The sequence below is a fragment of the Aaosphaeria arxii genome (genome assembly GCF_010015735.1).
Source record: "Aaosphaeria arxii CBS 175.79 unplaced genomic scaffold BU24scaffold_19, whole genome shotgun sequence".
Taxonomy (NCBI): Eukaryota; Fungi; Ascomycota; class Dothideomycetes; order Pleosporales; genus Aaosphaeria; species Aaosphaeria arxii.
The window spans coordinates 51294-77558 of NW_022983492.1; the positions used below are offsets into that span (position 1 = coordinate 51294).

The 26265-nt window shown below is 47.4% G+C and overlaps 13 protein-coding genes across 13 annotated transcripts; 8 read left to right on the top strand and 5 right to left on the bottom strand.

Annotated features, from left to right (window-relative positions):
* Positions 1-6: 6 nt before the first annotated feature.
* On the top strand, positions 7-1602 carry BU24DRAFT_429408 (Aminomethyltransferase folate-binding domain-containing protein). The gene has a single exon (XM_033529725.1). It carries the CDS (start codon positions 134-136, stop codon positions 1511-1513), a length of 1380 nt encoding a protein of 459 aa, XP_033376727.1. The 5' UTR covers positions 7-133; the 3' UTR covers positions 1514-1602.
* A 97-nt stretch (positions 1603-1699) lies between these two features.
* Positions 1700-2201, bottom strand: BU24DRAFT_468987 (uncharacterized protein; the record flags this gene model as incomplete). The annotated part of the gene is made up of 2 exons (XM_033532569.1): positions 1700-1757; positions 1816-2201. The coding sequence occupies 2 exons, from the start codon at positions 2199-2201 to the stop codon at positions 1700-1702; spliced, it is 444 nt and encodes a 147-aa protein (XP_033376728.1).
* An 883-nt stretch (positions 2202-3084) lies between these two features.
* BU24DRAFT_468988 (uncharacterized protein) lies at positions 3085-4039 on the bottom strand (the record flags this gene model as incomplete). Its single annotated transcript, XM_033532570.1, has 3 exons — positions 3085-3590; positions 3657-3689; positions 3754-4039. The coding sequence occupies 3 exons, from the start codon at positions 4037-4039 to the stop codon at positions 3085-3087; spliced, it is 825 nt and encodes a 274-aa protein (XP_033376729.1).
* Positions 4040-4570: 531 nt separating this feature from the next.
* Positions 4571-6420, top strand: BU24DRAFT_429410 (uncharacterized protein). The gene has a single exon (XM_033529726.1). It carries the CDS (start codon positions 5058-5060, stop codon positions 6240-6242), a length of 1185 nt encoding a protein of 394 aa, XP_033376730.1. The 5' UTR covers positions 4571-5057; the 3' UTR covers positions 6243-6420.
* On the bottom strand, positions 6340-7376 carry BU24DRAFT_437934 (uncharacterized protein; the record flags this gene model as incomplete). Its single annotated transcript, XM_033530230.1, has 3 exons — positions 6340-7046; positions 7201-7322; positions 7360-7376. 3 exons carry the CDS (start codon positions 7374-7376, stop codon positions 6340-6342), a joined length of 846 nt encoding a protein of 281 aa, XP_033376731.1.
* A 484-nt stretch (positions 7377-7860) lies between these two features.
* Positions 7861-9048, top strand: BU24DRAFT_403275 (short-chain dehydrogenase/ reductase-like protein). Its single transcript, XM_033525563.1, has 2 exons — positions 7861-8019; positions 8073-9048. The coding sequence occupies exons 1-2, from the start codon at positions 7932-7934 to the stop codon at positions 8936-8938; spliced, it is 954 nt and encodes a 317-aa protein (XP_033376732.1). The 5' UTR covers positions 7861-7931; the 3' UTR covers positions 8939-9048.
* An 822-nt stretch (positions 9049-9870) lies between these two features.
* BU24DRAFT_468991 (uncharacterized protein) lies at positions 9871-10509 on the top strand (the record flags this gene model as incomplete). Its single annotated transcript, XM_033532571.1, has 1 exon — positions 9871-10509. The coding sequence occupies one exon, from the start codon at positions 9871-9873 to the stop codon at positions 10507-10509; it is 639 nt and encodes a 212-aa protein (XP_033376733.1).
* A 2748-nt stretch (positions 10510-13257) lies between these two features.
* On the top strand, positions 13258-14605 carry BU24DRAFT_381963 (uncharacterized protein). The gene is made up of 2 exons (XM_033524752.1): positions 13258-13424; positions 13479-14605. Exons 1-2 carry the CDS (start codon positions 13371-13373, stop codon positions 14373-14375), a joined length of 951 nt encoding a protein of 316 aa, XP_033376734.1. The 5' UTR covers positions 13258-13370; the 3' UTR covers positions 14376-14605.
* Positions 14606-15373: 768 nt separating this feature from the next.
* On the top strand, positions 15374-17558 carry BU24DRAFT_403279 (putative extracellular serine-rich protein; the record flags this gene model as incomplete). The annotated part of the gene is made up of 3 exons (XM_033525564.1): positions 15374-15855; positions 15909-17069; positions 17123-17558. 3 exons carry the CDS (start codon positions 15374-15376, stop codon positions 17556-17558), a joined length of 2079 nt encoding a protein of 692 aa, XP_033376735.1.
* A 721-nt stretch (positions 17559-18279) lies between these two features.
* On the bottom strand, positions 18280-19518 carry BU24DRAFT_381971 (uncharacterized protein; the record flags this gene model as incomplete). The annotated part of the gene is made up of 1 exon (XM_033524753.1): positions 18280-19518. A coding segment is annotated over one exon (1239 nt), but the record flags the coding sequence as incomplete, so codon positions are not given.
* Positions 19519-20500: 982 nt separating this feature from the next.
* BU24DRAFT_445554 (calcium-dependent phosphotriesterase) lies at positions 20501-21642 on the top strand. Its single transcript, XM_033530708.1, has 3 exons — positions 20501-20644; positions 20716-20953; positions 21004-21642. The coding sequence occupies exons 1-3, from the start codon at positions 20577-20579 to the stop codon at positions 21622-21624; spliced, it is 927 nt and encodes a 308-aa protein (XP_033376737.1). The 5' UTR covers positions 20501-20576; the 3' UTR covers positions 21625-21642.
* A 204-nt stretch (positions 21643-21846) lies between these two features.
* BU24DRAFT_403287 (uncharacterized protein) lies at positions 21847-24170 on the top strand (the record flags this gene model as incomplete). The annotated part of the gene is made up of 3 exons (XM_033525565.1): positions 21847-22286; positions 22343-22495; positions 22547-24170. Exons 1-3 carry the CDS (start codon positions 21925-21927, stop codon positions 24168-24170), a joined length of 2139 nt encoding a protein of 712 aa, XP_033376738.1. The 5' UTR covers positions 21847-21924.
* A 31-nt stretch (positions 24171-24201) lies between these two features.
* Positions 24202-25240, bottom strand: BU24DRAFT_437940 (uncharacterized protein; the record flags this gene model as incomplete). Its single annotated transcript, XM_033530231.1, has 3 exons — positions 24202-24267; positions 24310-24926; positions 24976-25240. 3 exons carry the CDS (start codon positions 25238-25240, stop codon positions 24202-24204), a joined length of 948 nt encoding a protein of 315 aa, XP_033376739.1.
* Between the last annotated feature and the right edge of the window lie 1025 nt (positions 25241-26265).

A 26265-nucleotide genomic window follows, 5' to 3' on the forward strand; every position in this document is an offset into this window, starting at 1 on the left:
GGTTGTCCAATCTGTATGACATCACCCTCCGCCAAGACACTAATATTGTTCAACTTCAAAAAGATTTGGTCAGAGCTCCGATCTCTCAATCCACGACTCGAATCATTAGTCCTTCCGGTTATTGAGATCAATCATGAGTGTTCGACCGAACTCAGCGTCATTTATATGTACCTCTTGCTCAAGGGCTCTTCGGTTGAAGCAGATACCAACGCGTCTGAACATAAATGCCCCCGCCTTGTCCGCGACATACGCATCCGCTGCGACTCTTAATCCATTACGACCAACTGAACGAATTCTATCTTCAAGATTTATTTTCGAACGGACATCATCGAAGACTCGAATATATGCCCAGACAAATAGAAATTATGCATCATCCGTCCACGATACTATAGACGCCACAGGTGCTCCTCAGTCCTCAGCCGATATAGGACCAGTCGCAAAGTACGGACTCGTCCAGTTGTCTCACCGTCACCTTATCTCGCTCGCAGGCCCAGACGCCGCGAAGTTTTTACAAGGCCTTATCACCAATAGCGTGGATCCTCACAATGGAGAACCGTTTTACTCTGCATTTCTAGACGCAAGAGGAAGGGTGTTATGGGATATATTCGTCTGGCCAAACAGCGTTGAAGGAACGGGTGGCGGGGATTGGTCGTGCTTCATTGATGTAGATGGCCAGGAAGTCGACACTGTCCTGCGACACTTGAAGAAGCACAAATTAAGATCCAAGGTTACCCTCAAGCACGTACCGCGCGAGGAACACAACTTATGGACCGCTTGGGGGGCTGAATCACAGGGCGTGATCGACTCATCCAATTTCGTAAGCGGACTGGTGGATCCAAGAGCTGACGGTTTTGGTATACGGTTGTTGCATGAAGGACCTCCGGACACGGTCTCTCGTGAAGATCAGGTTCTGGACTTGAGACAGTATCAAATCAGACGCTATATGCTTGGAATACCGGAAGGCCAGGCAGAGATTGCAAGAGAGAGTGCTCTCCCGTTGGAATACAACATCGATCTTTCAAGAGGTATCAATTTCAAGAAGGGATGCTATGTCGGCCAGGAGCTCACGATCCGTACAAAGCATACTGGAATAGTACGGAAGCGGATATTACCAGTGCAGTTGTATCGCTCGGGAGAAGAAATGCCAATATCTCTACCTTCGACAGACCCCGCTGCAAGGTTTGATCCGCAGTGGAGTGAGGATGTTTCTTCTGGCGTAGACATTAAGCAGCTTGACGAGAACGGTTCCATCAAGAAAGGAAGAGCAGCTGGAAAGCTCATTGCAAGTGTTGGTAATGTAGGGCTTGCGCTCTGCAGACTCGAGATGATGACCCCATTACGAGTAAGTGCAGAGGGCGGAACTTTCAAGCCAGGAATGGAATTTGGTTTACAGGCAGACGGTGCGGAAGGCTCCACGTCGCAGCCCATCAGAATCAAGGCCTTTGTGCCGGAGTGGTTAATAGAAAGGGAAAAGGAGGTTTGGGACAAAGGGAGGCAAAGAGGACAAGAATAAAGTCAACAGAAATATCAGCATCGCGTCGACCTAATTTAACCCAACGTATCTCAGTCTGACAGAACAACTTGATATCTGATTAATACATGCATCTCAATTATGAGATTCCATCGTCTTGTTCTGCTGCCCATGATGCTCTGGCACAATCTTCACCAGCACAGAAGCATCGCTGCTTCCGACTCATGTTCACGCTTGCTCACAGTTCCCAGACCCATCCTTTGTAGTAATCTGGCAAAGAGTGCTCCTAACACATTGTCAGATCAGCTCTCTCCCTCAATCTCCCCAACCGGCATTGATCTTACGAAGAAGGATTCGGATTCTGATTATAACAATCCGCCGTCGGTTTCTCCTCTCTACAAACCTCGGAAATGAACGCATAGTATAGCTGACCATACTCGCCCGTATGCACAACAAGCTTATCGTTCGGACCCGGTTTCGTCCCACGGACACATTTCGTTGGGAATTGCTCTGGCGTCGTGGCTTCGTAGTGCCCGTTGTCGAGCGCCAGGAGATCGCCGGCGAGTTGCTGCGCTGTGAAGGTTACGCCGTCAGGGCATTTGTAGTCGGTGCCAGGAAACCATGTTAGTCCTAAACAGCCGCCGGAGCCGTTGCAGAGTTTGGAGTCCCAGCCTGCAAGGACGGTGTGGGTGAGGATGGAGAGAGTAAGGGCGAGGGACGGGGTGTGCATGGCTGTGAGGGTAGTGATTGGCACTTGTACAAGTGAAACTCGGTTTTGAAAGAGAACACCTAGATGAAGCTTCTGATGCGATCTCTGCGCAAGACACTTGAGGTTATATATAATTCGTAAAGAACGGTTGAGCAGTGAGACCTCATCATGTTGCCCATCATGTTGAAAACTGGGAAAAAAGGGCTAGGCGTAGGCGATCGTCTATCAGAGGAGGTTTGTGAATCTGGAGCTGCAAGCGAGCTCTTGGAAGAGTAATAGGCTTATATGACATACTCCACTGGTCAATTTATCTACTACATGATTTTTTGCTACAGCGTGCCTACTTTTTAGTGTACCCCTCACGAATCGTACGAGGGTGGCCGTCAGCAAAGTTTGTCTATTCCAAATACACCCTTGGTAACTATGACAGGTAAGTTCCGAATTGACGATCTTAACAAGTTTTAATTCCCCGGATTTTCGTTGACTATTTTCTCCGAAATGCTCGGCCGGCGATGGCTCCTAAATGGGATGCGGACGTTATAAATGTCGGAATTTTTAATTTAAACAAGGAAACCCTAGTATCCGCGATATTTACCCAGCGTCCATGGGCCAAGACTCAAAACTATAACTCTAAGGAACGATTGTTGCTCCGTAAGAGACCTAGGTACGTAATCCCCATGAACATCATTGACTAGAAGAAATCGGGCATGATGTGCTCATTAACATGAGCGAATTATACGCCAAAGGATTGCCTAACATAAGGCCGAAGCAGACATTGTGGCAATCAAGGTTGTTGTAGTGATCTGATCTAAAAAAAGGTATAATGATTTTTTGATGCCCCTTATATGATCAGCATCTTATGATGCTGATAAGTATGAAAGAACGTGCGCTTTAAAAATTGCACTCATTGATAGCCCGGGATGATGGCCGCTTCTGCGTTCATGACAGATGCGCCAGCAGCCCCCAGGATCGTGTTGTGGCTCAAAACGACAAATTGATAATCGAAGATACCGCTTGGATCTTGTCGAACCCTGCCGACGGTGACGGCGTATCCACCCTCGGCATCTCTGTCCAAGCGTGGCTGAGGGCGGTCGGATTCGTCACGAACGAGAATGGCTTGCTTAGGCGCAGAGTAGCAGCCCAAAGTCTGTGCCTCGGATTGGTACTCCTTCAAAGCAGCGCGAACCTCATCCACGCTTAGTGGGGGCTGCTGTGCAAATTTCAATGACACACAGACGAGATGGCCGTCGAGTACTGGTACGCGGTTGCAGGCATTGGAGATGGGTACAGACTGATTAGCAATTCCGGCGGAGCTCTGCTCTACGGTGCCGAGAATCTTAAAGGCCTCAGCTTGGATCTTGTCCTCCTCTCCGCTGATGAAAGGGATGACATTGTCCATGATATCGATGCCTGACATGATGTTAGTAGAGAATGTGCGAAAGAGACGCCCGTACAACAGCGCTTCAATTCACTTACTGCTGATACCGGGGTAGCCAGCTCCCGACAAAGCTTGCATTGGCGACAACTACGAATGTTTAGCACGATGTTTTTTGAGTTCGAGTTAATGACTCACCAGCGCAATTGCTAATGCAGATCAAAAGTCCCTTCTTAAGGTTGTACTGTTGACGCTGTGCGGGAATGATGTTGTGTGCCAAATTGACCGTAGGGATAACCAATGGTACGACAGGAGCCAACTTATGGTTCTTCGCGTTGGAGAAGACAGCAATGTCGGCCTGCAAGAAGGCTGTCTCGACATCGCCAGCAACGGAAGAGTCAAGACCAGAGAAGACAACATCGCAGTCTGTAAATTCGCCAGGATCGCAATTCCTCACGATCATGTCCGCAATTCTCGCGGGCATTGGTGAGGAGACTTTCTAGTAAGTCACATCACCATATCGCTTTCCCGCTGATCTGGATGCTATGACGGCAACAACCTTGAGTTGAGGATGATTCCCAAGGATGGAAATAAATCGGTTTCCAACTGTTCCAATGGCACCCAAGATACCTATACGTACATGCTTTGCGATTCATCAAAGTATGTCCATCCGTGGATAGGTGAGCATAGTGTGAGGGGCCATTGCGACGACGATTAAGAGGCAGGCAATTGGAAATTTACACAATTCATACCGCATATTTTCTTTCCGAGCTCGACATATTATATTTTTTCTTGTTTGATGATGCTTTCGTAAGCTTCAATTGTGATGTGGTTTACGCAATTGGGGAGTGTGGGGTGTTCACAAGTGTTGTAGAGGAGAATTACTTTCCCCTCTGGTATGACAAGTCGCAGGCTTGGCAGGGTCGCGCCGCCGATCACGGACCTCGATATGTGACGTCAAAAGGGTTGAGAAGAGGCAGAAAATGCACGTGATTCATCATTTCACTCAAATGTACGATTCTACCTCATATTCCAACCAACTTCCAACTCTCCTTCGTCCTAAAACAGTTTTAGTCTGACCTATACAAACGAAAAGTAACAGACGGAGCACTGGTTTAGTGTGGCGATCGAGAACTAAACCCCCAGCCCCGTGTGTCCGTATCCTGAATATTCCACGTCCTTACTACGAACAAGAGTTGAACTAAGGCAAGGATTAAGGTGCGAATACAGCTCAGCTAGATGCAATGCTAACACCTCGTACCGAGAGTAAAATGCCATCGTTTTCGTATTCGCTCTTCTGATATCATTCCTGCTGAGAACCTTAAGGCAGTGCTGGTGGCTTAGCACGCGTGGCGCTGCCAGCCTCATTTCGGCGGTGAGGTACCTAGTTCTTACTTGAGTACCTGGACCTCTCCATCGCTTCACGGGATTCATTTAACATTCACGAATTGTCTACCGCAGTATCTACAGTGTGTTTGGCCACCATACTCCAAATCAAGTAAATGGCAGTTGCACCAAATCAGGCGCGCCGGGATTCCCCGATATCCCGCTTGTTGTCACGCTTTAAACCAAACAGGAAGACCAGGGAGACCAAAGAGCAGCCACAAGACTACTTTGATCCAAGGGCGCCATTGAAACCCTCCCCTCTTCCGCTAGTCCTCCCTGAACATCAACATATACTCTCGCAGCTCGGATGGACCATAGTCACATTTCCTCAGCCGACCGCTAAACCCAGCTCTATCACCAAGTCTGCCGCCGAGCCACAAGCAACATTGAATCCAGGATCACACCCCATCCAGACAGCATATGAGGATCTTTTTCGCGCCAGCGCTGCATTCTTCGACCTTCCAGACGAGGAGAAAGAAAAATGGAAGACTCGGCATGGTAGCGAAGAGGGTTGGTCAAAGATCCCTGGGGAGAAAGAATTTATCACCTTGCGAACTCTAGCATACACACCGGATGTGCTGAAGGGCCCTGCGAAGCGATATTGGGATCTGATGGGCTCACATCTCGACGCCTGCCTTGGGCGCATCAGTTCCACCCTGGACATACCCGATGGCGAAAATGAAGGCTTAAGAAGATTTGTCGGACCCTGCAAAGAGATGGGCGACCACGAGGAGCAAAAGACTGCTACAATGTTGAGGTTATTCCGATACGAAGGGTGGCAGGAAAAGATTGTCGCAGAACCACATGCGGATCTGGGTCTTCTCAGTTGTGTCGTCGGCGACGTGCCAGGGCTGGAAGTTTGGAATGGCGCACAACACATACCCATCGAAAAGGACTATAGTACCCCTTGCGCGACCCTGCTGGGTGGTCGCCAATTGGAGCGACTGTCAAACTTCAGATATCCGGCTGGCGGACACCGTGTGGTCGCATACGGTAAATCGGTCGGCAAGGGGGCTGCTGCATCGCAAGTCAGTCGAAAAGAACCAGCAAAATATCGGTTTAGTATTGTCTTTGTGCTGAGGGCGCATGAAGACGTGATGGTTGATACAGATTTATTGAAGACTGAGATCACTGGCCCGTGGCGTGAGCCCATCAAAGACGTTACAGCAGGGAAACTGTACGCCGAGCTCCGCGGGGCCCATTTCAATATCAATACGGGGATGAAAGAGCGCAATGAGCAACGAAAGCGCATTGAAGAACGCAAGAGACTTGGGGTAAAGACAGGAGAAGGGGCAAACTAGTCGAGTCGTCGATGTTCCGTTGAACGATTCATTCTGGGCAATATTGGTTTACTAGCATCCGCATTCTAGAGCGTAGCATATGTATATGTCATCTTCATCATACCTCTACAATCAGTCTCTCCTCACCTCTCGACTCTCTCCAGTCATTGCTGGCCCTTATCATATCTGAGCAATCTTTCAAAAGCCATCCCCATCTTCGCAAGAACCCTTGCGTGACTTCCCAACTCTCTACCAACCATGGCTCGCCCCAAACCAGAATCCCATATTCGGCGCAATTATCGTACCCATCCCATAGCCCTCCACACATATCTCCACATAGTGCGTCCTCGTCGAATCGCGGGTCGCCAGTTGCAATAGCAATAGTTAAATTATCCCGTAGAGTTGGGGATGGAACAGAATCCACCCAATATGGGTGGGGATGCAAGCGCTGCAGCTTAGTCGGAGTGAATGTCGGTGGCGGCTGAGGAGGCGTGGGCAGAACTATTGAGAGTTGAATGTGACATTCTGTGGGGATTGCATTAAGTGAGGATGTGAGGGACATATTTGTTATGAATGCACGGAGAGCATTGAATTGAATGAGAGTTATGAGTCGGTGATCGGCGGAGAGGGGGGCGTTCATAATGTCGTTTGCATAACATATTGGCGTGACGCTAGAAATTGCACCTAAAGTTCGGGTGTCTCCATCGAAGTGGATTAGGTCTTGATGTGCATTTTTTCCTGGCGAAACAGAATTGTTAAGCGTCAATTGATGCGAATTTGTCTCAGGTGTTGCACTTCCAATACCCACATAACCAGGTGGAGGCGCTACACGTAACCGATGCTGTGGAATGAGTGCGGCAGAGGCTTTCGCGAAAGCCAAGTCCAGGCCTGACTCTTGGGCAAGATTCGAACCGCAGCCTCTGCAGCTTTCAATAGATGATGTCTCTGCTCGTTCTGCAGCCTTTTTTCGACCTTCTACATATTAGTTGCGTACATGCATTATGAAGGAAAATCGGCGTACGCCACGCTCGCTGATGCAAGCGATTTTGCAATTTACGCCTCTCTTTTGCTGAAGATTTTCCTGTCCAATCATCCTCGAGACTGTGAGCCTGTGTATTTGTCAATTGTCAAATCAAACATGAGGCCTTGGGCCATACTTCAGTCAGATGCTTGTACGGACCAAATCCGGCCAAAGAGTTATTGGTGGTGTCTTTCATATTGTTCGTGAGACTTGGAACAGCGAGTATGTACATTGCTTATGAACTTTAGCTATTCGAGGTAAGATTGAAAATTAACTCTCATTGATTTTGTTTCATTGAATTGAAAAGTGATATATCTAAAGGAGTTCAGGGAACGAAGGCTTCCTTCTATGCAATGTGCTTACGCACTATATCCTATCTAGGTCTAGCCGCAAATAAGCTATGCATGTCAATAGTTTCTCCAAAAGCCTCTTCCGACAAAGCAACAGGTTTGATAGATTTACGTTGAGGCTGTTTCACTAACGCAATATTATTTGAAAATTTTAGGTAGAGGTTGCAAATTCGTCCGAAAACTTGCAATAAGATTATAAGACTGCAATAGGAATAAATTACTCGTATACATGAAGAACCCGTTTGCTACGTGTCTGAGACATAACATTCTGCTTGTCAAAATCCTCAACAAGATCCATATTTTCTCTAAATAAGAAAACTAGTCACACTTTGCCTTGAAATGGCTCCTGCGATCCAAGGCCAGGTGAGCTTTAATCCCCATACGGGAATACAACCGCTTGGCGGAAAGGTTATATTCATCACCGGAGGTATGTACATTACAACCTTATCATGATAGATTCCTGCGCTCAGAATGCTACAGGCACTGCTGGAATAGGAGCTGAAACAATGAGGTACCTCGCTGCTCATCGCCCCGCTCACATTTACTTCTCCGGCCGGAACAAAGAATCAGGAAATGCGTTAGTCGCTGAAATCTCCAAACAGTTCGTTGGAGTTGGCCTGACGTTCATTGCAATGGATCTCTCATCTTTTGCTTCGATTGCATCGGCGGTGAAGGCAGAGTTCAAGCATGATAGGCTAGACAGACTTATCAACAATGCCGGCATCATGGCTCAGCCCTTCACACTGAGCAAAGATGGATACGAGATCCAATTTGCGACCAATCATCTTGGCCACGCAATGCTACTTAAGCATCTACTTCCGACGCTGTTGAAGACCGCGAAATTACCAAACGGCGACGTCCGTGTTGTATCTTTGACATCGCTCGGATTCCGGTACCATCCCTCCGCTGGCATTGACTTCGAAAGATTGGAAAGCGGAAGCTCGCTGTCGTACATGGGCACAGGTGGATGGCTAAGATACGGTCAATCCAAGCTAGCCAACATCCTATATGCTTCCGAGCTTGCACGCAGATACCCGCAAATCACATCTGTCTCTGTACACCCGGGTGTGGTGAAAACACCCCTTGTCAACACCCAAACGTGGTACAACCGAATGCTTATTCATGCGAGTCAGTTCATCAATGGTGGTTTAATGAAGCCCAGTCAGGGAGCATGGAATACAGTTTGGGCTGTTGCCGCTGCTGAGAAGGAGGATCTCCGAAATGGCACCTTCTATCTCCCTGTCGGATTCGACGGGTGGGATAACACTCTGGACAAGGCCGCAAAGGACGAGAAGCTCGCAAGCCAGCTGTGGGAATGGACTGAGGAGGTTCTTGCAAGATATTGAGACACGATATGTGTATGGGCTCAAAGTGTTGATCCACTGTGCCACAATATGTTAAAACAACTCGGATTGAGGGACAGCAAGATAGCTAAGGCCCCTTAGAGGAGTTCTCCAGCTGTAATTTAGTGTAATGCGAGTGATATTTGCATGATCCCGTTAGTGTATTTAGATAAGAAAGCATTAATTTATATGTTTTTATTATCGATATTGAACCACAGAAGGTTGGTGGGTATCGTCTGGACAAACGAACATTGTTAGCATGACGTGGTCTTAGACCAATCAAGTTTCCCATAGTGGTGACACAACTTATAACCGAGCCAAAGCACTATTGCAGATTTTATCACCAAGACGACGGAATGTTGGTAAGTCCGTCAATTTGAGATCGTTACCTAGGTCGATAATGTTTTGAGAGTGAAGGAACCACGGTAGTCGCAATTTTTATCTATGTTTTAAACGTTCTGGTTCCCGTGCACCGTAGTTGGGAAAGCGATACTTGAATAGCATCAAACATCATATACATTATCCATTGAATAATGACGGGTGTACTTATAAGACGCTATGCGATTCGCACCGTGTGTGAAAGGATGTGTTCCCTTCGTGGTACCGTCTTATCCTTCACCTTGGGGCATTGTTCAATAACATTGTTCACGAACATCTCCTCCCATTCATCCCATCTGTGCGCTTTGTTATTGTTACTCAGATAGTACAAAAGATCAATTTTCAAAAGATCAAGCAGAGTCAATTTGCTCCTACCCGGACACTAAGATTCAACTGACCGTACGCCATCGCGACTCAAGAGCTGTTTGACCCACATCGAATCGATGGAGATAACCAGATCTAAGAGACATGCCATCGATAGCCAAAGTCCAAATGTTGCAAATGCTCACCGGACTGGCCGCATGACGAACAATGATCGTGATCCTATCGTTGTCTCAATGTCAGATCAAAGCACCTCCGGGACAAAACGTGCTGGGGACAGTTATTCCAATCCAATCATTATCGCATCATCTGATGAAGAGACTTCCGAAGCAGACCTCGACGATTTCGAGGTATACAGATTTCAAGGTGAATGCAATTTTACTTATCCATGGGAACCTCTTGATGACGATGAAACTTGGCAGATTTCTCGTATCAGTGCGGGGATTGCCTACGCCAAATACTGTCGTGACAAAGGAAAGACTCCTCAACAAACCGCTGACTATCGTCTATCCACTCGTTCATCGCGCATTGCAATTCATTCGATGCAAGACGCATCGAAGGAGGGCCTTGCTGAGAGGGTATGGCGCACAGACGATGAAGTATGCTACCGGCTTCCAGTCCCACCAGTTGCTCACGGTTTTCGAGACAAGAACCCATTATGGTGGTACAACAAGACGCCTGCAGAGATCAAAGCGGGCCCATTTGCCACTGCCGAAGAGATTACGACAGTTGAGAACCAACTCAATGCTCTTGAACAAAAACGCGTGCGTAAAAGGCGCAGAACACTTCTTATGCAGGCCCAGCTGCGGATGGAACGCAAATTGCAAGAAGGCCTTAGACGCACTACCCTTGGTTTGCCCATGTGCGATGATTAGGATGAGCCTCAAGTCGAGATCTTGGCTGAGCGGCATTTCAGACAGTTTAGTATGACGCTATTATTCGAGGAAATATGATGCAGTTTATGGTTTTTCTGATTACTGAATAAATACAATCTTTGATGTCATGGATAAGCGGCTAGGAGATCGTGCTGGAGCTCGCGCGAGGCTACAGATAATGAGAGCCTCACATGTCCTAGGCATACAAAATGAACACGTAAAACACTGAAGAGTTCGCGCTGTGACATTGCATTTGTGAAGCCCGAACCGTTGCGACTCTCACATAGTAGTAGAAACTTTTACTATGAAACCACCTAAAGATGAAAGTACCACGAATACTGCATCGTTTGTCCCGACAGCGCTTATTACAATTTAGGGAGTGAATTGCCTACTTGTGATCGCATACTTGGGATCGCTGTGACCTTCTATCTCACACCGTTCTTCGCCCCGTCGCGCCCCTCCCGTTGACATGCAGGAGGTGTCGTTCGCTAGATTGTGGCAGTAAATTCAAAACGCCAGCCAATGGCGCAGACCCATTGCCATTGCGAGTCATGGGCGGACGAACTCAGCTGAGTGCGATGTACGTTAGCGGGAGTCTTGGAGCATTTCTAATCGCGCAACTCCGGCATTCTTTTTGATTTTGTCAAGGGTTTCGAGGAACCACTCACGCCGCTGATAGTATTGTCAGGTGCCGAAGGGAGTGAAGGGGATTTGGGGGTCCGGCGTCCCGCTTACGTGGTGGTGTAGACGGGAGGCTTGGGGCGAACGAGTGTGTGCAGCCTATCACGATTCCATGAATAGCTATGCACCAGCATCCAGCACACTTGACATGTCATATTGCACAACATGATACACCCACGTTTTCTGGCGGTCACCCAGAACGTCAGATCGCTGCGTGGCTTGACGGATCGTTATCTGACAGCTCGTTACCAGGTACATTGTCTGTCGCGTCAATGGATAAGATATTCTGTGAAATGATGACTCACTTGGGGCCTATTCATTGTGCGAGACCATCTAGTTGATGCGAGGAACGAATGAAGCCTTAACGGACGAGCAGAATCGAAGATGGTGCACCCCCCCTGCAAGCCAACAGCCGGACTTCTGGTTTTGTAAGAAGAAGGCAACCTGAGGGATGTGATTGAGGGCATATTGCCTCATTTCCACCTACCTCCTACAGATACATACAAGGAGCCCAACTGTCCTTCACGTCCCGCAACCCATTTGGTGGCTCAATGCTAGACGAGACGTTTGCCTTCTGCATGGTCCCTCATGTTCCTAGCCGGCCGGATAGAACACATGGCATGTGCCATAGAGGTCGCGGAGGATCTCCATAATGGGGTGACTTCAGCCCTACCCATACGCCCCTGGACTGCCGAACCCTGGTGCGCGGGTCATCATTCACCGTTCAGGTGCCTGCATCCGCGTATACACAGAAGAACTCTATCAGTATGTCAGGTTGCTCTGCTAGGGTGACATGCTGAAAAAGTTAGCTGCAAACCTGCGGAACCTGTTCATATTCCCGGAATGGATGGGGTGGACTATTGCGATGTCTCATCCCTGTCCATATATTGGCATGCATGTGGAGGAAAAGAAACGAAAATGGCCAACACCATTTTACTGGCTGTCTGCCACATAGGGATTGCCATCACTGGCCAGAGTTGTTTTGCAATGCAGCTTCCAAGTGGTGCATTGAAATAGCTTATGCACGTTCGCGACCTTGGTGCACACACCATCCCCTACAACTTAGTCTGATTCCGCGAGTCCTTCATCCCTTCTAAAAATCTTACAGATTGACCCATGCGAAGCTGGTGATTGCATTTCCATATGAGGAACGCCATTGGAGATTATTTCCGAGCAATGGGTGCTCTGATTCAGGGTTATTACCTGTAATGTATGAGTGTGGCCTGGGGGGTGGGCGGGTTGCTCCACTATTGCGCCGCAGGGTAGCAAGCGAACGTCATAAGCATCCCGTCAGGCATCATCTCTTCAACATAGCCATGCTCTTATGTAGCTATCATTACTTCTAGGCACCAACACGCGCTCATCATGGTAGAATTGCTATCAAAATTCAAAGTGCCACCTGATGCAGAAGACATACGCGAAGATCCGCTTCTACCCGACCCTTGCAAGACCTGGTATTGTTTGTAGTGGCTCGGAGTAATATTCGCTGTACATGTTGATAAAATCGTCGATATGGATTGAGTCAGTGACGGTGGTTACTTCAATATCAACTGGCCTTTCGATCCATCTGTATGCATGTTGGACACGGGCAGTGTTCCTGTGCAGGTCTCTCGCGGTCCTTCGTATTGCTGGATTGGCGATGTCCGCCCCGAGGCGCATCACTGGCTTGGTCCTTCGTCAATTCAGCCCTCATATTTGTGAATAACTGATCTAGCCTCAGCCCTCGAAATCTAGTCTAGAGCCTATACTATCTCGTACATGGGACATTTTCAATATCATCCTATCATTGTTCGTCTCTAGGGAATGGAATGTAATGTCTCACCTAAGGCCCCAAGTCAAGGCAACCTTTTAAGGCTGTGGCGCATGATTTTATGCCCGGATCACAGCTAACATCATCTTCTCCATGTCTAGTCACCGCATCTATTGTGACTCGTTCACATATGCTAACTGAAGGACGATAGAGGTGCGGGTGACTGGTCAAGCCCCTTGTATTGATGATGAAACTCTGAAGCTAGATAGGCACCCCTAGGGGCTGTCCTCGTCACTGATTAGTTATTTCACCCACGGTAAATGTGCTATATAAATGCGCCTTTCATCTCATTCTCACGTCGCACAGCTATCACAAGTGAATTCATTCTACAGGTCCTATCTCTAAACCTGATTCGACCGTGCTAATAACAATGGCTTTTCACAAAGGCTTGAACAAGTTCCGCTCCGCGGCTTCAGCATTCTCTGTGAGTGGACATGCCTTATTGATCTCTTTCTATGCTAATGTACTGAACGCTCAGCTTCGAAACGCAACGTATCATCTACACACATTATGGTTGTTCACCTGCGATCAAAACCTCGATGTCATTCTTCCATGCACAGTATTCGCCATATCCGCAGCAATGTCAGGACCTTTGCTGAGCCTTCCCACATTGACGGTGTCGGATATACTGTGCCAGTCTCCGGTCGTTCTGGGGTGGCTCTGGCTCATGGTCCTGCAGTGCTGCCTCCAGAATCAACGGAACGAAACTTCGGTGGAGGAGGACAGAATAAACAAACCATGGCGCCCTATACCCTCCGACAGATTGACTTGCTCACAAGCAGAGCGCTTGCTGGTTGTTTCGAGTGTTATGATCGCAATGGTCAGCAGCCTACTTGGTGTACTTCCTATCTGGATCATTTACACAGTCGCCGTGATTGGTTACAACGACTTTGGAGGCGGAGAGTCGAACTTCGTGCTCCGTAATGCTATCAATAGCATCGGCTATGCATGCTTCTTGTCGAGCGCCTTAAAGGTTGCAGCAGGTTCTGGATTCATGATGACCCAAGAAGCGGGACAATGGGTTGGAATTATGATGCTCGTTATCTTCACGACCATTCATGCTCAGGACTTCCGTGATGAGCCTGGCGACAGTGCTCGGGGACGAAGCACAATTATCTCGGCTATTGGAAATACAACAGCTCGAGTCGCTTTAGTGGCTGGGATTTTATTTTGGTCGATATTCATTCCGCTCTTCATGAGAGCTGGGATCATTGCATCCTCTCTACCTTGGGCATTGGGCATGGGCGTTGCTGGCATGACTCTGTATGGCATCAACAAGCGTAATTTTGCTCTTGATGCAAAGATGTATAAGCTTTGGGGCGTCTGGATGCTGAGCTTGACAACAATGCCACTAGCGCACGCATTGCGGGTATGAACACTTGCTATTCTTGATTGTGGTGAGAAGACATGGTTTTGGATAATATGTTTTTGGCAACGTCTAATTGAGTTGTAGCTTGGTAAAATCTTTGAACATCGCGCTTTGTCTCTGTTTGACACAAGAGTATCTCGCGAAAATTTTATAGATGGAGTTCTGGTATCAATGTCTCTGTCTTTTTGTACATAATCAAATTAATATTGAGTCTTATTTCAATATATCTGATCGATATTTTCAAGTATATTGTAGTGCACGAGTTGTGTTGTTGAAAATAGGAGGAAAAGATATCAATTGAGTACACTCGGAGGACGTGTGCAATCATTGTTTGATTTGTCCGTGGTGCGTTCAAGGTCGAGCGAATAGAGCCATATATGCCTCGGAATTGGGATACCATGATCTGTCGGTCGAGCTGAATGGGAAAGTCTTCCAATCATATGTGGCTGAGGTTAGGTTGTGATAATAGCCGAGATCCAGATTGGCTTTCATCAAAACAATACGGATTGATAAAACGACTCACTCAGGTTACACCAACTCTGCTTCTTCTAGATGTTGAGGTGGATAGTGATTCTTTTCAGCATACCCTAAACCCAGATTGCCGCTTTGTCGCGTACGTTAGATTGCCGTTTGTACCTGCAGTCCAATCTAAATTTGGCGTTTCTACTCGAAGCCAGTCGGCAATTCCCTTAGGACGCAACCATAGCATGTATCATAACATGCATAAATACGATTGACGTTGCAATCAATATACTCTACATATTTCAAGTGCAGATCAAGACCCAATGCGATGCGCAATGCACCTGGCTATTCCTTTTGCCGGGTCAAACTTGTATACCAATGCGATGCGCAATGCACCTCGCTATTCCTTTTGCCGGGTCAAACTTGTATAACAAGACCAGCTCCCGATCATGGGATAATCCTACGCAGCCACGCTAGTCCGGACCGCCTGAATATATGCTTGAGCATCCCCAAGCTGGACACAGATGCCACTGAACATCAGGATGGCTTTCGCTTGGAAAGTGTCTATTAGTTTCCTTGCCTGCATTGCCACTCTCGGGGGACAAGCCTCTGCGGCTGTCACGGTCAATAGCACAATCCTCGTCATCGCTCGGGAAGCAAATGCAACGATTTCAGGAACGGCCATTCTACAAGGCTACGGCATTCCATACCAGACCGTCGACGTTTCGCTACCAGGGGGCGGCTTTCCTCAACTCAACTCAACTCCAAACGCTGGTAACTTTGGCGGAATAGTCATCGTAAGCGCACGGGAATACAAGGGCAGCGATGACTGGAAGGCTGTGTTGAAGGACAAGCAATGGAACGAGCTCTATAGCTACCAGGAAGCTTTTGGAGTTAGACTCGTGCGATTGAACTCTTGGCCAAGCAAAGAGTTCGGCGTGGAAGCAACCGGTGGAACGGTGAAGTCGGATCTCCCTGTCTCTATCTCTGATGCCAAAGGTTTTGCGAGCGCGGGTCTAGTTGTGTAAGTATAGAGATGAAACAAAAGACCAACGGCAAGACTGATGCAACACCCAGCGGAGCTCAAATGAGTACAGTAAATATCACCAAGTACCCAGCCAAAATCTCCGATATCTCACTGGCGTCCGAAATCGCACGATTCGAGGGCACAACCAAGACAACTGCAGCGGTCATCAATAAATTCCCATCTGGCCGCGAGCAACAAGTTTGGTTCTCTACATTCGACCCGAACTTTACTTCCTCAACAGTTCTTTCACATGCATGGGTCCAGTGGCTTACTCGTGGCCTCTACCTTGGATTCCGGCGTGTGTATTTCAACACACAGGTTGATGACGTTTTTGTCATGACTGAGCTATACCCTGATTACAAGCAGTCGTATCGAATCAAGGCAGCCGATTTCAGCGAACATGTTGCTTGGATGAAGGAGATCAATGCAAAATTACCCGCGGGTTCCAATTATATCATTGAGCTTGGACACAACGGAAATGGTAATATCGAGGCCGCAGTTGAGAAGGATTACGACAATAATCCTGCGAAATGCAAACCACAAGAAGGCGTCGATTATCCTGCCCAGACCGACGGACCCCCAGAATACATGAAGCCCATCGGTACCGGCAAAGATCTGTGGGATAAAAAGTTCAAAGAGTATCAGTGGACAAAGGCGTGCTCAGACCTGGACCCGCTGGAAACCTACTTTTCGGATAAGCAGAATATGAATGCGTATTTCCATGTGTCGCATACCTTCACTCACGAAGACGAAACAAATGCGACTTACTCCGATGTTGTGAAAGAGATTTCATGGAATCAGGAATGGTTCAAAAGAATCGGGTTTACGGACGCGAAATCTTCTCCGTACTTTTCTCCCAATGGTCTCATACCCCCTGGTATCACTGGTCTTCACAATGGGGACGCTATCCGGGCCTGGCTAGAAAATGGGATTAAATTTGCAGTCGGTGACAATTCGCGCCCAATCCTGATGAATCGTGTCGATCGAAAATCAGACTTTCATCCAATTGTTACCAACGTCAAAGAAAATGGCTACGAGGGAGCTTATATTATCGGACGTTACGGAACATCAATCTACTATAATTGCGACCTGCCAAAGTGCGACAACGACGAATGGAAAGCTATCGCGGGCGGTAAGGGCGACTTCCAAACCCAACTTGACTATGAAAGAGATGTGAACTCGAAATACCTCTTGGGGCTACGATGGGACCCGTAAGTAAATTTTGTATTAATAAATAGAGTAACAACTAATTACATTATGATAGGTATATGTTTCACCAGGCAAACATGCGAATTTCCGACACTCCAAAAGTGACTCTGCTGGGAAAGAATAAGAAGTGGTCGTTATTGATGGCTTGGACTGAGTCAGTCCTCGGCGAGGTGGTCAGGTTGACACAGTGGCCCATCATCACACTGAAGCATGATGATGTAGCGAACGCCATCATCAACCGCAAGACGCGGGACGAATGTCTTCCCAATCTCAGCTATCAACTAAGTGATGATCGAAAGAGTATCACGGGTCTAACAGTCAATGCCAGGAACACGAAGTGTGCAACTGCATTGCCAGTCACGGTCCCTGGAAATGTTGTTTCAGATGCCGGCGCAACGAAGGAGCAGGTTGGGAAAGACCCGTTGACATTATGGGTTACCCTTGGTGGCAGTGCTAGGTCGTACAATCTTGGAAGTTCTATAAAATTGTAAATTCCCCTTGGATTTTTGCAGGATCGTCGATAGTATATTTGGATTTTATGGTAATTTGTTATCCATCTGATTGAACGAGGTAATCTCATGCGCTTTGGTGTGCTGGGGTTGTTTGAGATCCGGTGCCGAGTTGAGGATGACGAGATATAAAACGTCCTGATTCAAATCAATTAGCAGTAGCTCACGACTGAAATTCTGAGAGAATGAGTAGTAGTAGTACCTTCTGAAGCAAACTTTTGAGACCCTTCGCCCCGGCACTGCCAGTCGACTTGGCCGGTTTCTCATCTCCGGATTTTGAGTCTTCTTTTGGAGCCTGCCCAATTGCAAATTCGCCCTCAGCTTTCTTATTTTTCTTTTCTTTCTCTTTTCTCTTCTTTTCTAGTTTCTTTGTCTCCTTCTCCTTCTCCTTGAGAAGCTTCTTTTCCTGCTTCTTTTCCCTTTTTCGTTCTTTCTCTTCCTCATTTGCGGACTTCTTCGGATCTAGTGATTGGTGGATAATCTTTCCAGTGTCCTTATCCTCTGAGTGGGGCTTACGTTCTGCTGAGAACGGCTTCTCTTCACAATCCTTAGCCTCAATCAATGGTCTATTTGCGGAATCATAGTCAGGCTTTGAGGACCTAGGAGTCTCAACCCTTTCGCTATTGGATCTTCCATCAATCTGTTCTCGTGTTTCATTTTTCTCGTTCTCCTGGCAGGAAGTGGATTGGGAGCGATTGTATTGCCATCGTCCCCCCGTAAATAGTGCTACAAGATCACCACTTGCGGCTGGATGATTGGGATCGGCATAGCGAGACTGAAATTGATGGGCTGGAAGCATCGTTCCCATGGGGTCGTCGGGGTGCTTCAGCTTTCGTCGTGCCTGTGATGTATCGTCCATGTAATTGTCGAGCCAGATCTCTGCACGACCAAAGGGATTTTTCTTTTTCTCGTTGTTCTCCTTTACAGTGTTGGTGGGACGGACGAGCGGTGCAGAGACATTCCAAGCGACTGCGCCACTATGGCTTCGAAGACTCTCGTTCATTCCCTCCTCGAAGTCTTGGAAAGCTTTGTCTCTGAGCTGTTTCTGAGTGATGATCTGTTGGACATTTGAGAGTATACTGGGCTCCAGAGGTTTGCCTGCGCTAACCCTCAGATTTGCCATTGATGCATCATTATCTGGGCTCCACACTACCACCATGCATTCTAGACCCATCGGCTGGAAGAATTCAGCGTTTAGGATTCCAAGGAATTTGTTGGATTTATATCGGCTTTGAGCCTCCATGACTGCGTCGGTGGCATATTCGAGACCAAATCCGATCATGAGAGTTACCGGTTCGGGTACACCGTAGTCAACGAAGCCGGCCAGGTTAATCGCTTGGAGGTATGGATTCGGTAGGAGTGTAGCATTGAACGTATCGATGAAATCCAAAAACGTGTCCTCATTGATTCCAGCCTGTGAAAGTACAGGCGAGTATGCTCGGACAAAACCACGGCTGCGGTCCTTGGGTCTTCGTTGGGGAAGAATCACCGGCAAAGTGAGCTCCGTTCGTTGAGTCATGTCTACTTTGCGTCGTCTAAGAAACTCTCTTGCGTGGTCTTTTGAGTTCTTCTTCGAGTTGGCTTCCTGCTCAGCTTTATTTCCTTGACTAACTGTATTTTTGTCGCTGTCGTCCTGTGCCAATATTGCCTCGTTTGCAGTGATTGGCGGACTTATAGGGTTGCACTCATCTTTCGGAAGCTCTGTTGTTTTGACTGCTTCTTTCAACTTTTTCTTCTCCTGGTTATGGTGTACAATTTCCGAGAAAAATCCAATGCTGGCTGCAGCAAATTGAACAAGCTCTGTTGTGGAATTGTTCTTTCGATCTTTCGTTGTTATGGCATGGCTGACCCGCGTTTCCCGTGCTTGAGTGGCGTCCTCTACGTATTTTGAGGTCGCCTTCAGCGCTGCTTGTCTACCTGCTTCTGCTATTTTGGTCGCCATAATCACCGCCTAGAACCAGCTCAAAGTAGCGAGATATAGGCTTACAGGCCAAAGGAAAGGAAAGGGTTGTGGGAGTTGGGATATGTCTGGAGATGCCTGATTGACTTGTTGAGATAATCACCAGGGCTGGGAGATGGCGTGAGCTATATAGTCAATCATCGGCAAAGGCTGGAATGAATGTGATATATTTACTACATAAAGAAAAATCAAAAGACAGACATGTAGCGGCAATCAAAGTCGCGCCTAAACTTGGCGAAGGATGCAACCGCGGATTGGCGCCTAGGCATGTTATCATCAGTAGCCATGACGAAGACGTATCAAAGTTGTTAGACTATGATGAGACCGAAGATCATCTGCTGAGGTCGAATGCAGTGCGCTGAGCCACAACGCACCATGTGCGAGGCTTGCCTTGCAATAATCCTATGTCCTAGAGGCTCAAGTAGCATGTGCGTTACTCGTAGTCTTCAGTTACTCATAGTGCGAAGTTGATACCGAGGCGATGAATCTGGAGCTTCGATCCCATTCGTGTCACTTCACTTTGTAACGTCTTGGCTATTCATTTATTCCCCCGTGTGAACAGTGCGATGCGTTTTGCACCTTTCTGCGCATGTCAACTCGTGGAACGTGTAGAGTAGAGGCTAAACCTGTAACAAGGAAAAGGCAGAGAGGTTGGAGCACAAGCACTTTTAGGTCGAGGATGATAGTTATGCCATGTCAATTGGGCGTTGAAAGTGCAGTATATAGGGAACTAGATGGGCATCTAGGTTCTTAAAAATGATTGTACCGTGCCTCTTACCAGGGGTCGTTACTCGCAGATAGAAGGACATGGACACCAATATGAGCTGGACTGGGTCAGTGTAAGATGCGGGTGGCCGATGCGTCATAGCACATGCCTTAGCAGAATTTAGTGCCTCGCAACATCGGACCCTTCGGAGACTGACCGACGGCCAATGTGGACCACTTCCAATGCTTGTTGGCTAGCCAAGATGTGACGTTCTTCAAAAAAAGAGTTTAATCCGGTTGTAAAAGCTGTTGTTTGACCCCATTAACGTGCAATAATGAACTTTTATCCTCCGCCACCGATCATCACTGCTGAACTCTACGTTCGCATCCCGGATGAAATAAGGTACGGCGCGTTGTTGGTTGATTACTGTCGTCTTTGTGTGTTGCGGTAAACTGAATAATGGTTTTGTACAGATGCAGAGATCGGGAATCAGAATGGCGAGGTGGTTTCAGCCGGCTATTCCAGAACATCTTCCTTGAAGGTCCTGTCTACACGACTTCAGGTGATCTTTATGTCGTGGATGTTCCATACGGTCGTATCTTGCGCATAGACGCAGAGAAGAAAGTTACAGTCGAAGCAGAGTGGGATGGAGAGCCAAATGGATTAGCAGTGGATTCTGAAGGGAACATAGCCATCGCGGATTACAAGCAGGTAAGACATGAAGATAGACTTAATCTTACGCATAGCTGATCCGGCTGTAGGGTATATTGTCGCTTCAGCCAGGTTCTACAACAGTTACCGGCCTGTTGAAAAGAAAGAATTTGGAAAGGTTCAAAGGCCCCAATGACCTAATCTATGATTCAAAGGGCAATCTGTATTTCACGGATCAAGGTCAAACAGGCATGACTGATCAAACGGGCCGTGTCTACCGTCTGTCACCAGATGGGAAATTAGATACCTTGTTAGACAACGGCATCAGTCCAAACGGGCTGGTGTTGTCACCAAACGAGAGAGTACTGTTCGTTGCCATGACTCGATCGAACGCAGTCTGGAGGTTGCCACTCCATGAGGACGGCACTACCAGTAAGGTTGGTTTGTTCTTCCAGAGTTTTGGCACTGCTGGACCTGATGGATTGGCAATGGATGAGGAGGGCAATTTGTTCGTCTGCCATCCTAGCCTTGGATCTGTCTTCGTAGTAAATCCAGATGGAACCCCCAAAGCAAGAATAGTGTCTGGTACGAATGGAATCAATCTCACCAATTGTTGCTTCGGAGGGCCGGAAGGGCAGACATTGTTCATCACGGATAGTCTCGAAGGAAACGTCCAGTGTGTGGAGTGGCATTGCAAAGGCGCTGTACGAATTCCAAGAGTAAAAAGGTAACAGCGATTAGAATTAGACCATCAATCAATTAATATTTACTGTCACGAGCATCCGTATAAGTAGAAACAATGGTGGAGACGGCTTGTGCCATTTGCGGGGTTGATGAATTGGGGCTGGGGATTTGGGGGATTGGCGGCTGCACTACGATTCCTAGGGAGACGCTAACACGTTCGCCGTGAAAGGCCCATTCTCTACAAATTTCTTCTCCAACATTTCACCCACCCGCTTCATTCATCTTCTCTTAGTTATCATCGATTCATGTACTTAAATTGATGTCTCAGACAGGGCCTACAGCATGCCATGTCGGAGGAACGCGATACTCAGATTCCCGCTTGTCAGAAATGTAAGCTGCGCAAGGTGCGCTGCAACCGACAGGCTCCAAAATGTGGCAACTGTACGAAAGCAAATATCGCATGCATAATAGTGGACCATATTACAGGCCAAAGCTATTCGCGTCAGTACATTGCCGGCTTGGAGGATCGGGAAAGAGAGCTACGTGAACGTGTACACCAGTCAGGGCCTGTGGGCGAGCGATCATCCGTAACAGAGAGCTCATCCGCCCAAGTCAGATCTGACGCGGCTGAGAGCACTCCTGTTGATCATCCTACTGGCGGTACTGCGACGTCACATAACGGATTTGTTGGCGATGGAAGCGGTCTTGGGTAAGGAAGGATATTTATTTATCATTGGCAGAATAGTATTTGCTTACTCTCGTTAGATTTTTGCACATAATATTGTCTGATTCAAGATGGTTGCATCATCGAGCGCGGATTCTTCATCAACTTGCCAACCGGCCTCGTATCACAAGACCTCAACACACATCAAACAGCCTTCCTCCCATGGACGAAGCGCAAGAGCTTATTGACAATTAGTATGAAAAATGTCTTTGCTCAATTAGGCTTTTACTGATACTACTCTGCAGCCTCGTTCGATTTCATAAGAGCCATGCCTTTTTACTTCGTAAAGATATTCTAGATATATTTTCTCGAGTCTATGCGCCATCTACACCGTCTTCCATGCCGCCACATAGCATTGCTTCTGCACAGGATTACTTCCGAATATTCATGATCTTTGCCGTCAGCTCAACGACACGCTATCGTCTGGGCATTTCGGCTGAGCATCCATACGGTTATTTTCTTGCTGCAAAGAAATATCTTAGTGAGGTACCGTTGATCAAAGACATAGATGGTATCCAGAACTTGTTACTCGTTACACGATTTGGTATGTACTATCATATTGGTACGTCCATCTGGGAATTGTCATATCTATGTATGCGTCAATGCATTGAATGGCGCCTTCATGTCCCCTCAGATCAAGTAGTCGATGCTATGCAAGAGCAACACCATCGGAGAATCTTTTGGGAATGCTATGCATTGGACCGGTACAGTTCTGGAATATTAGGTCGCCCATTCGCCATTCGGGAATCCGAAGCCACCGTGCCACTTCCAGTCGATGTTGACGATGCGACAATTATAAATTCCCGCCCCGCCAGTCTAAGTACCATACAGAACGCATCCTCTTCTCACCCAACGGAATTGTCTTGCTTTGTCTTCCATGTCAAGCTTCGCAGGATTAGCTCTCGCATTCACTCCACCTTTTATCGTGGCCGAGCCCCTCACACAAAGCCTGGTAATGAAGGAGTGAAGGCTACAGAGTTCAAAACAATCGGACACATATACACTGCCTTTTCCGATTTTCATAGAGAGCTCGAAGCTTGGCGGCGAACAGCCCCGGTCTTTCTTGTGCCTCGTACACTCTATGAATACACCGAGTGGAATGATTTCCTGTATGAGAAGGATCGTCTACTCCTAGCGAGAGGAGCGATGCATAATGTTTCTTCTCGGCCATATTCTGTTGGGGGTGTTACCAAGGAGATACTGACAGCCTGCTATGTCTCCGCGACACGCGTCATCTGCCTGTATGCCGATCTTATGGGTAAAGGTATCATTACTTGGACCAGAAGTTATTTCCAGGTCATATTCACGGCTGGACTGACCGTGATTTACTGTCTGAGTTTAGAGGTTCTCAAAGGTCCGACTGAGCCTGAAGTCAGCCAGAGGGATCCTCTGGAGACGCTTATGACGTGCAGCAAAGTGCTTGCATTCTTCAAAGAAAAGATGCCGGATGCTGGTCCCTTCGCCGTAGTCTTCGATGCGTTGAAGGATGAGTGTACGAAAGATCGTTCCGTGGACCTTCCCTTGACAACCAGCTCAGAAGTCAATGAGGGCGAGCAACTACACGCACGGTCTCATTCACAAGCATTTGACCATGGAGATATACATCCAAACCAATTCACCTTCGCGCCTCCCTCCAATGTCGGCCCCTATGAAAACCCCCTCGTGAATACTGGGAACAGTACGAACGTTGATCATTTCAATTTTCAAGAAACTAGCGAAATGCTCCCATACAATGAGCACTCTGACCAGAGTATGAATCTAGGATTGACAGGTGATATGATGCAACACCTCGAGGCTGGGATGGAGGATTACGCATGGGGCTCTATCAATATGGATTTATCATTTTGGGATCAAATGTCATTCGAATGAAACACATTTCTATTGGTTGACTGTAACATTACTACAATTGCCTGGTGACCTTGACATAGTCCCATAGTCGATCCACCGCCGCCTTCGCTGTTTCCATCTGTGTTTGACTGGTTGCAGCGCCCACATGCGGTGTGCTTACCACCCTTCCAGTCTCCCACAATGCACCATATTTTTCCTTCGTGGGAGGTTCTTGCTCGTGACAATCTAAGCCTGCACCCCAAATGAGCTTATCCTTTAATGCTCGTTCCAAATCTGCTTCGTTGACAATGCCACCTCTTGCTGTGTTGATTATGATAGCATTTCGCTTCATGGTAGAAAACTGTTCATATCCAATGAGGTTTCGTGTTTGTGGTAGCAATGGAATGTGGAGGGTAACTATGTCCGAATTCTCGAGCAGTGATTCTAGTTTCTCGGCGCGGGTGTGCTCGATATCTGACCAGGCATCCTTGGGAAGAAAAGGGTCATACGCGACGACGTTACAGCGCAAACCTCTTTGGAAGATCTTCGCCACCCGGTGTCCAATATTTCCCATGCCTACAATTCCGATAGTCTTATTGCTGATGATTAGGCCAGAGCAAGTCTCCTTTGGAACAGCTTTTCCATGGCTCTGTGATGTGGTGATGCGGCTGACTTCGCGTGCCACAGACATAGTGAGTGTCAAGACGGTTTCTGCAACCGCTTGTGCGTTGACTCCAGGAGTGTTGAAAATCTTGATTCCTCTTTCTTTACATGCTGCCTCATCAATCTTATCAATACCTTAGGAGTGTTAGAGTAAGTCTAGCTGTAATGCGTTTCCATATCTTACCAACTCCCTGCTTTCCTATCGCCTTGAGGTTCGGACATGACGCAACGTCCTTGGCAGTTAAGTACGAACCCCTAATGAGGAGGTATTCTGCATTTTCTCTCCATTGTGCATGCTTTGGATCTGAAGGAATTATGGCATTGAATAAGTTCTGCGCATGTTCAACCGCTTCGGGATGAAAAGTGTCAAGTAGATACACTGTTGGCTTCTCGATCGTTGCAGGAGGGGAAGCAGCAGCAGAGTCAATTTCGATACGCGCAGGGGCCATATTGACAAGTTTTAATGATAAATAATCTGAAGTGATTGTTATGGAGTAGTTCACGTTTAGCATGGGGAAATCAAATCGTGCTTATACCTTTGGCTCAGACACCTGCAGCTTCCATGGTCCCCGTACACAGCCGGGCCTTCGGCCAACATTTTACCAATCACTGTCGCCTTCGAGGATATAATCCCGATTTGCCGCAAGACGTGCACGGATGAAGAGAAACGGCTGCGCATACAATTCACTTCGGTCTTGTCGGGGGTTTGTCGGAGGGGACCCGAAAGGCTCCTTAGCCCCTGACTCTTCGATCACATCGTCGGCCTTTTCTAAAATGGTTTTCATGAGATGCCCGAGACTCTACCGATTGTGAAAGGATGCAAAAATATTCATGATGGATATGTCTCGCATATTTTTAGAGGCATGGCGAAGGAGTCTTGTCACTTTCATCTTGATGTGGTTCTGTTAGCTGTCTTTTTCCCATATATTCCGACTTCTACATCATATGCAGTTGTAAACAAGAACGCAAACTATCCCCCGTGTAGAAACCCATTATGAAATCCCCTCGTTCATTCACTTATTCCAAGTGAACATATTCAGATATGCAATGGAAAGTCAGTTGTGCGAGAACATGCAAGAAAGAATCGCATCATATCGATATGCATCGACTCCAACCGATATTGTGATGATCTATCATGAGATAAGCTTAGACTATTGTACGTTAGGCTCCTCTTTACCCACCAGCTACAGGTCTCCGGATTGCCCCCGACTTGGGGTGGCTATTGATATTCTCTCCATCCTTGAGACTCGAGAATCCTGAGTTAGTAGGTCCGAAGCTTCAACATGTAACTGATCGTATTCAAAAAGCAGAAATGGGGCTTTTCATGAAATTTGTGCATGCTGGAAATTGGCCGTTCACAGAGGAATGGAACGAGGCACACGGTAGTCCTCTTGCGATCATTGGTCAAGAAACATGCGGAATGACTTTGACTCGCAATTTCTTTAAAGGTTATTCTTTCTTCATTACAACCTAA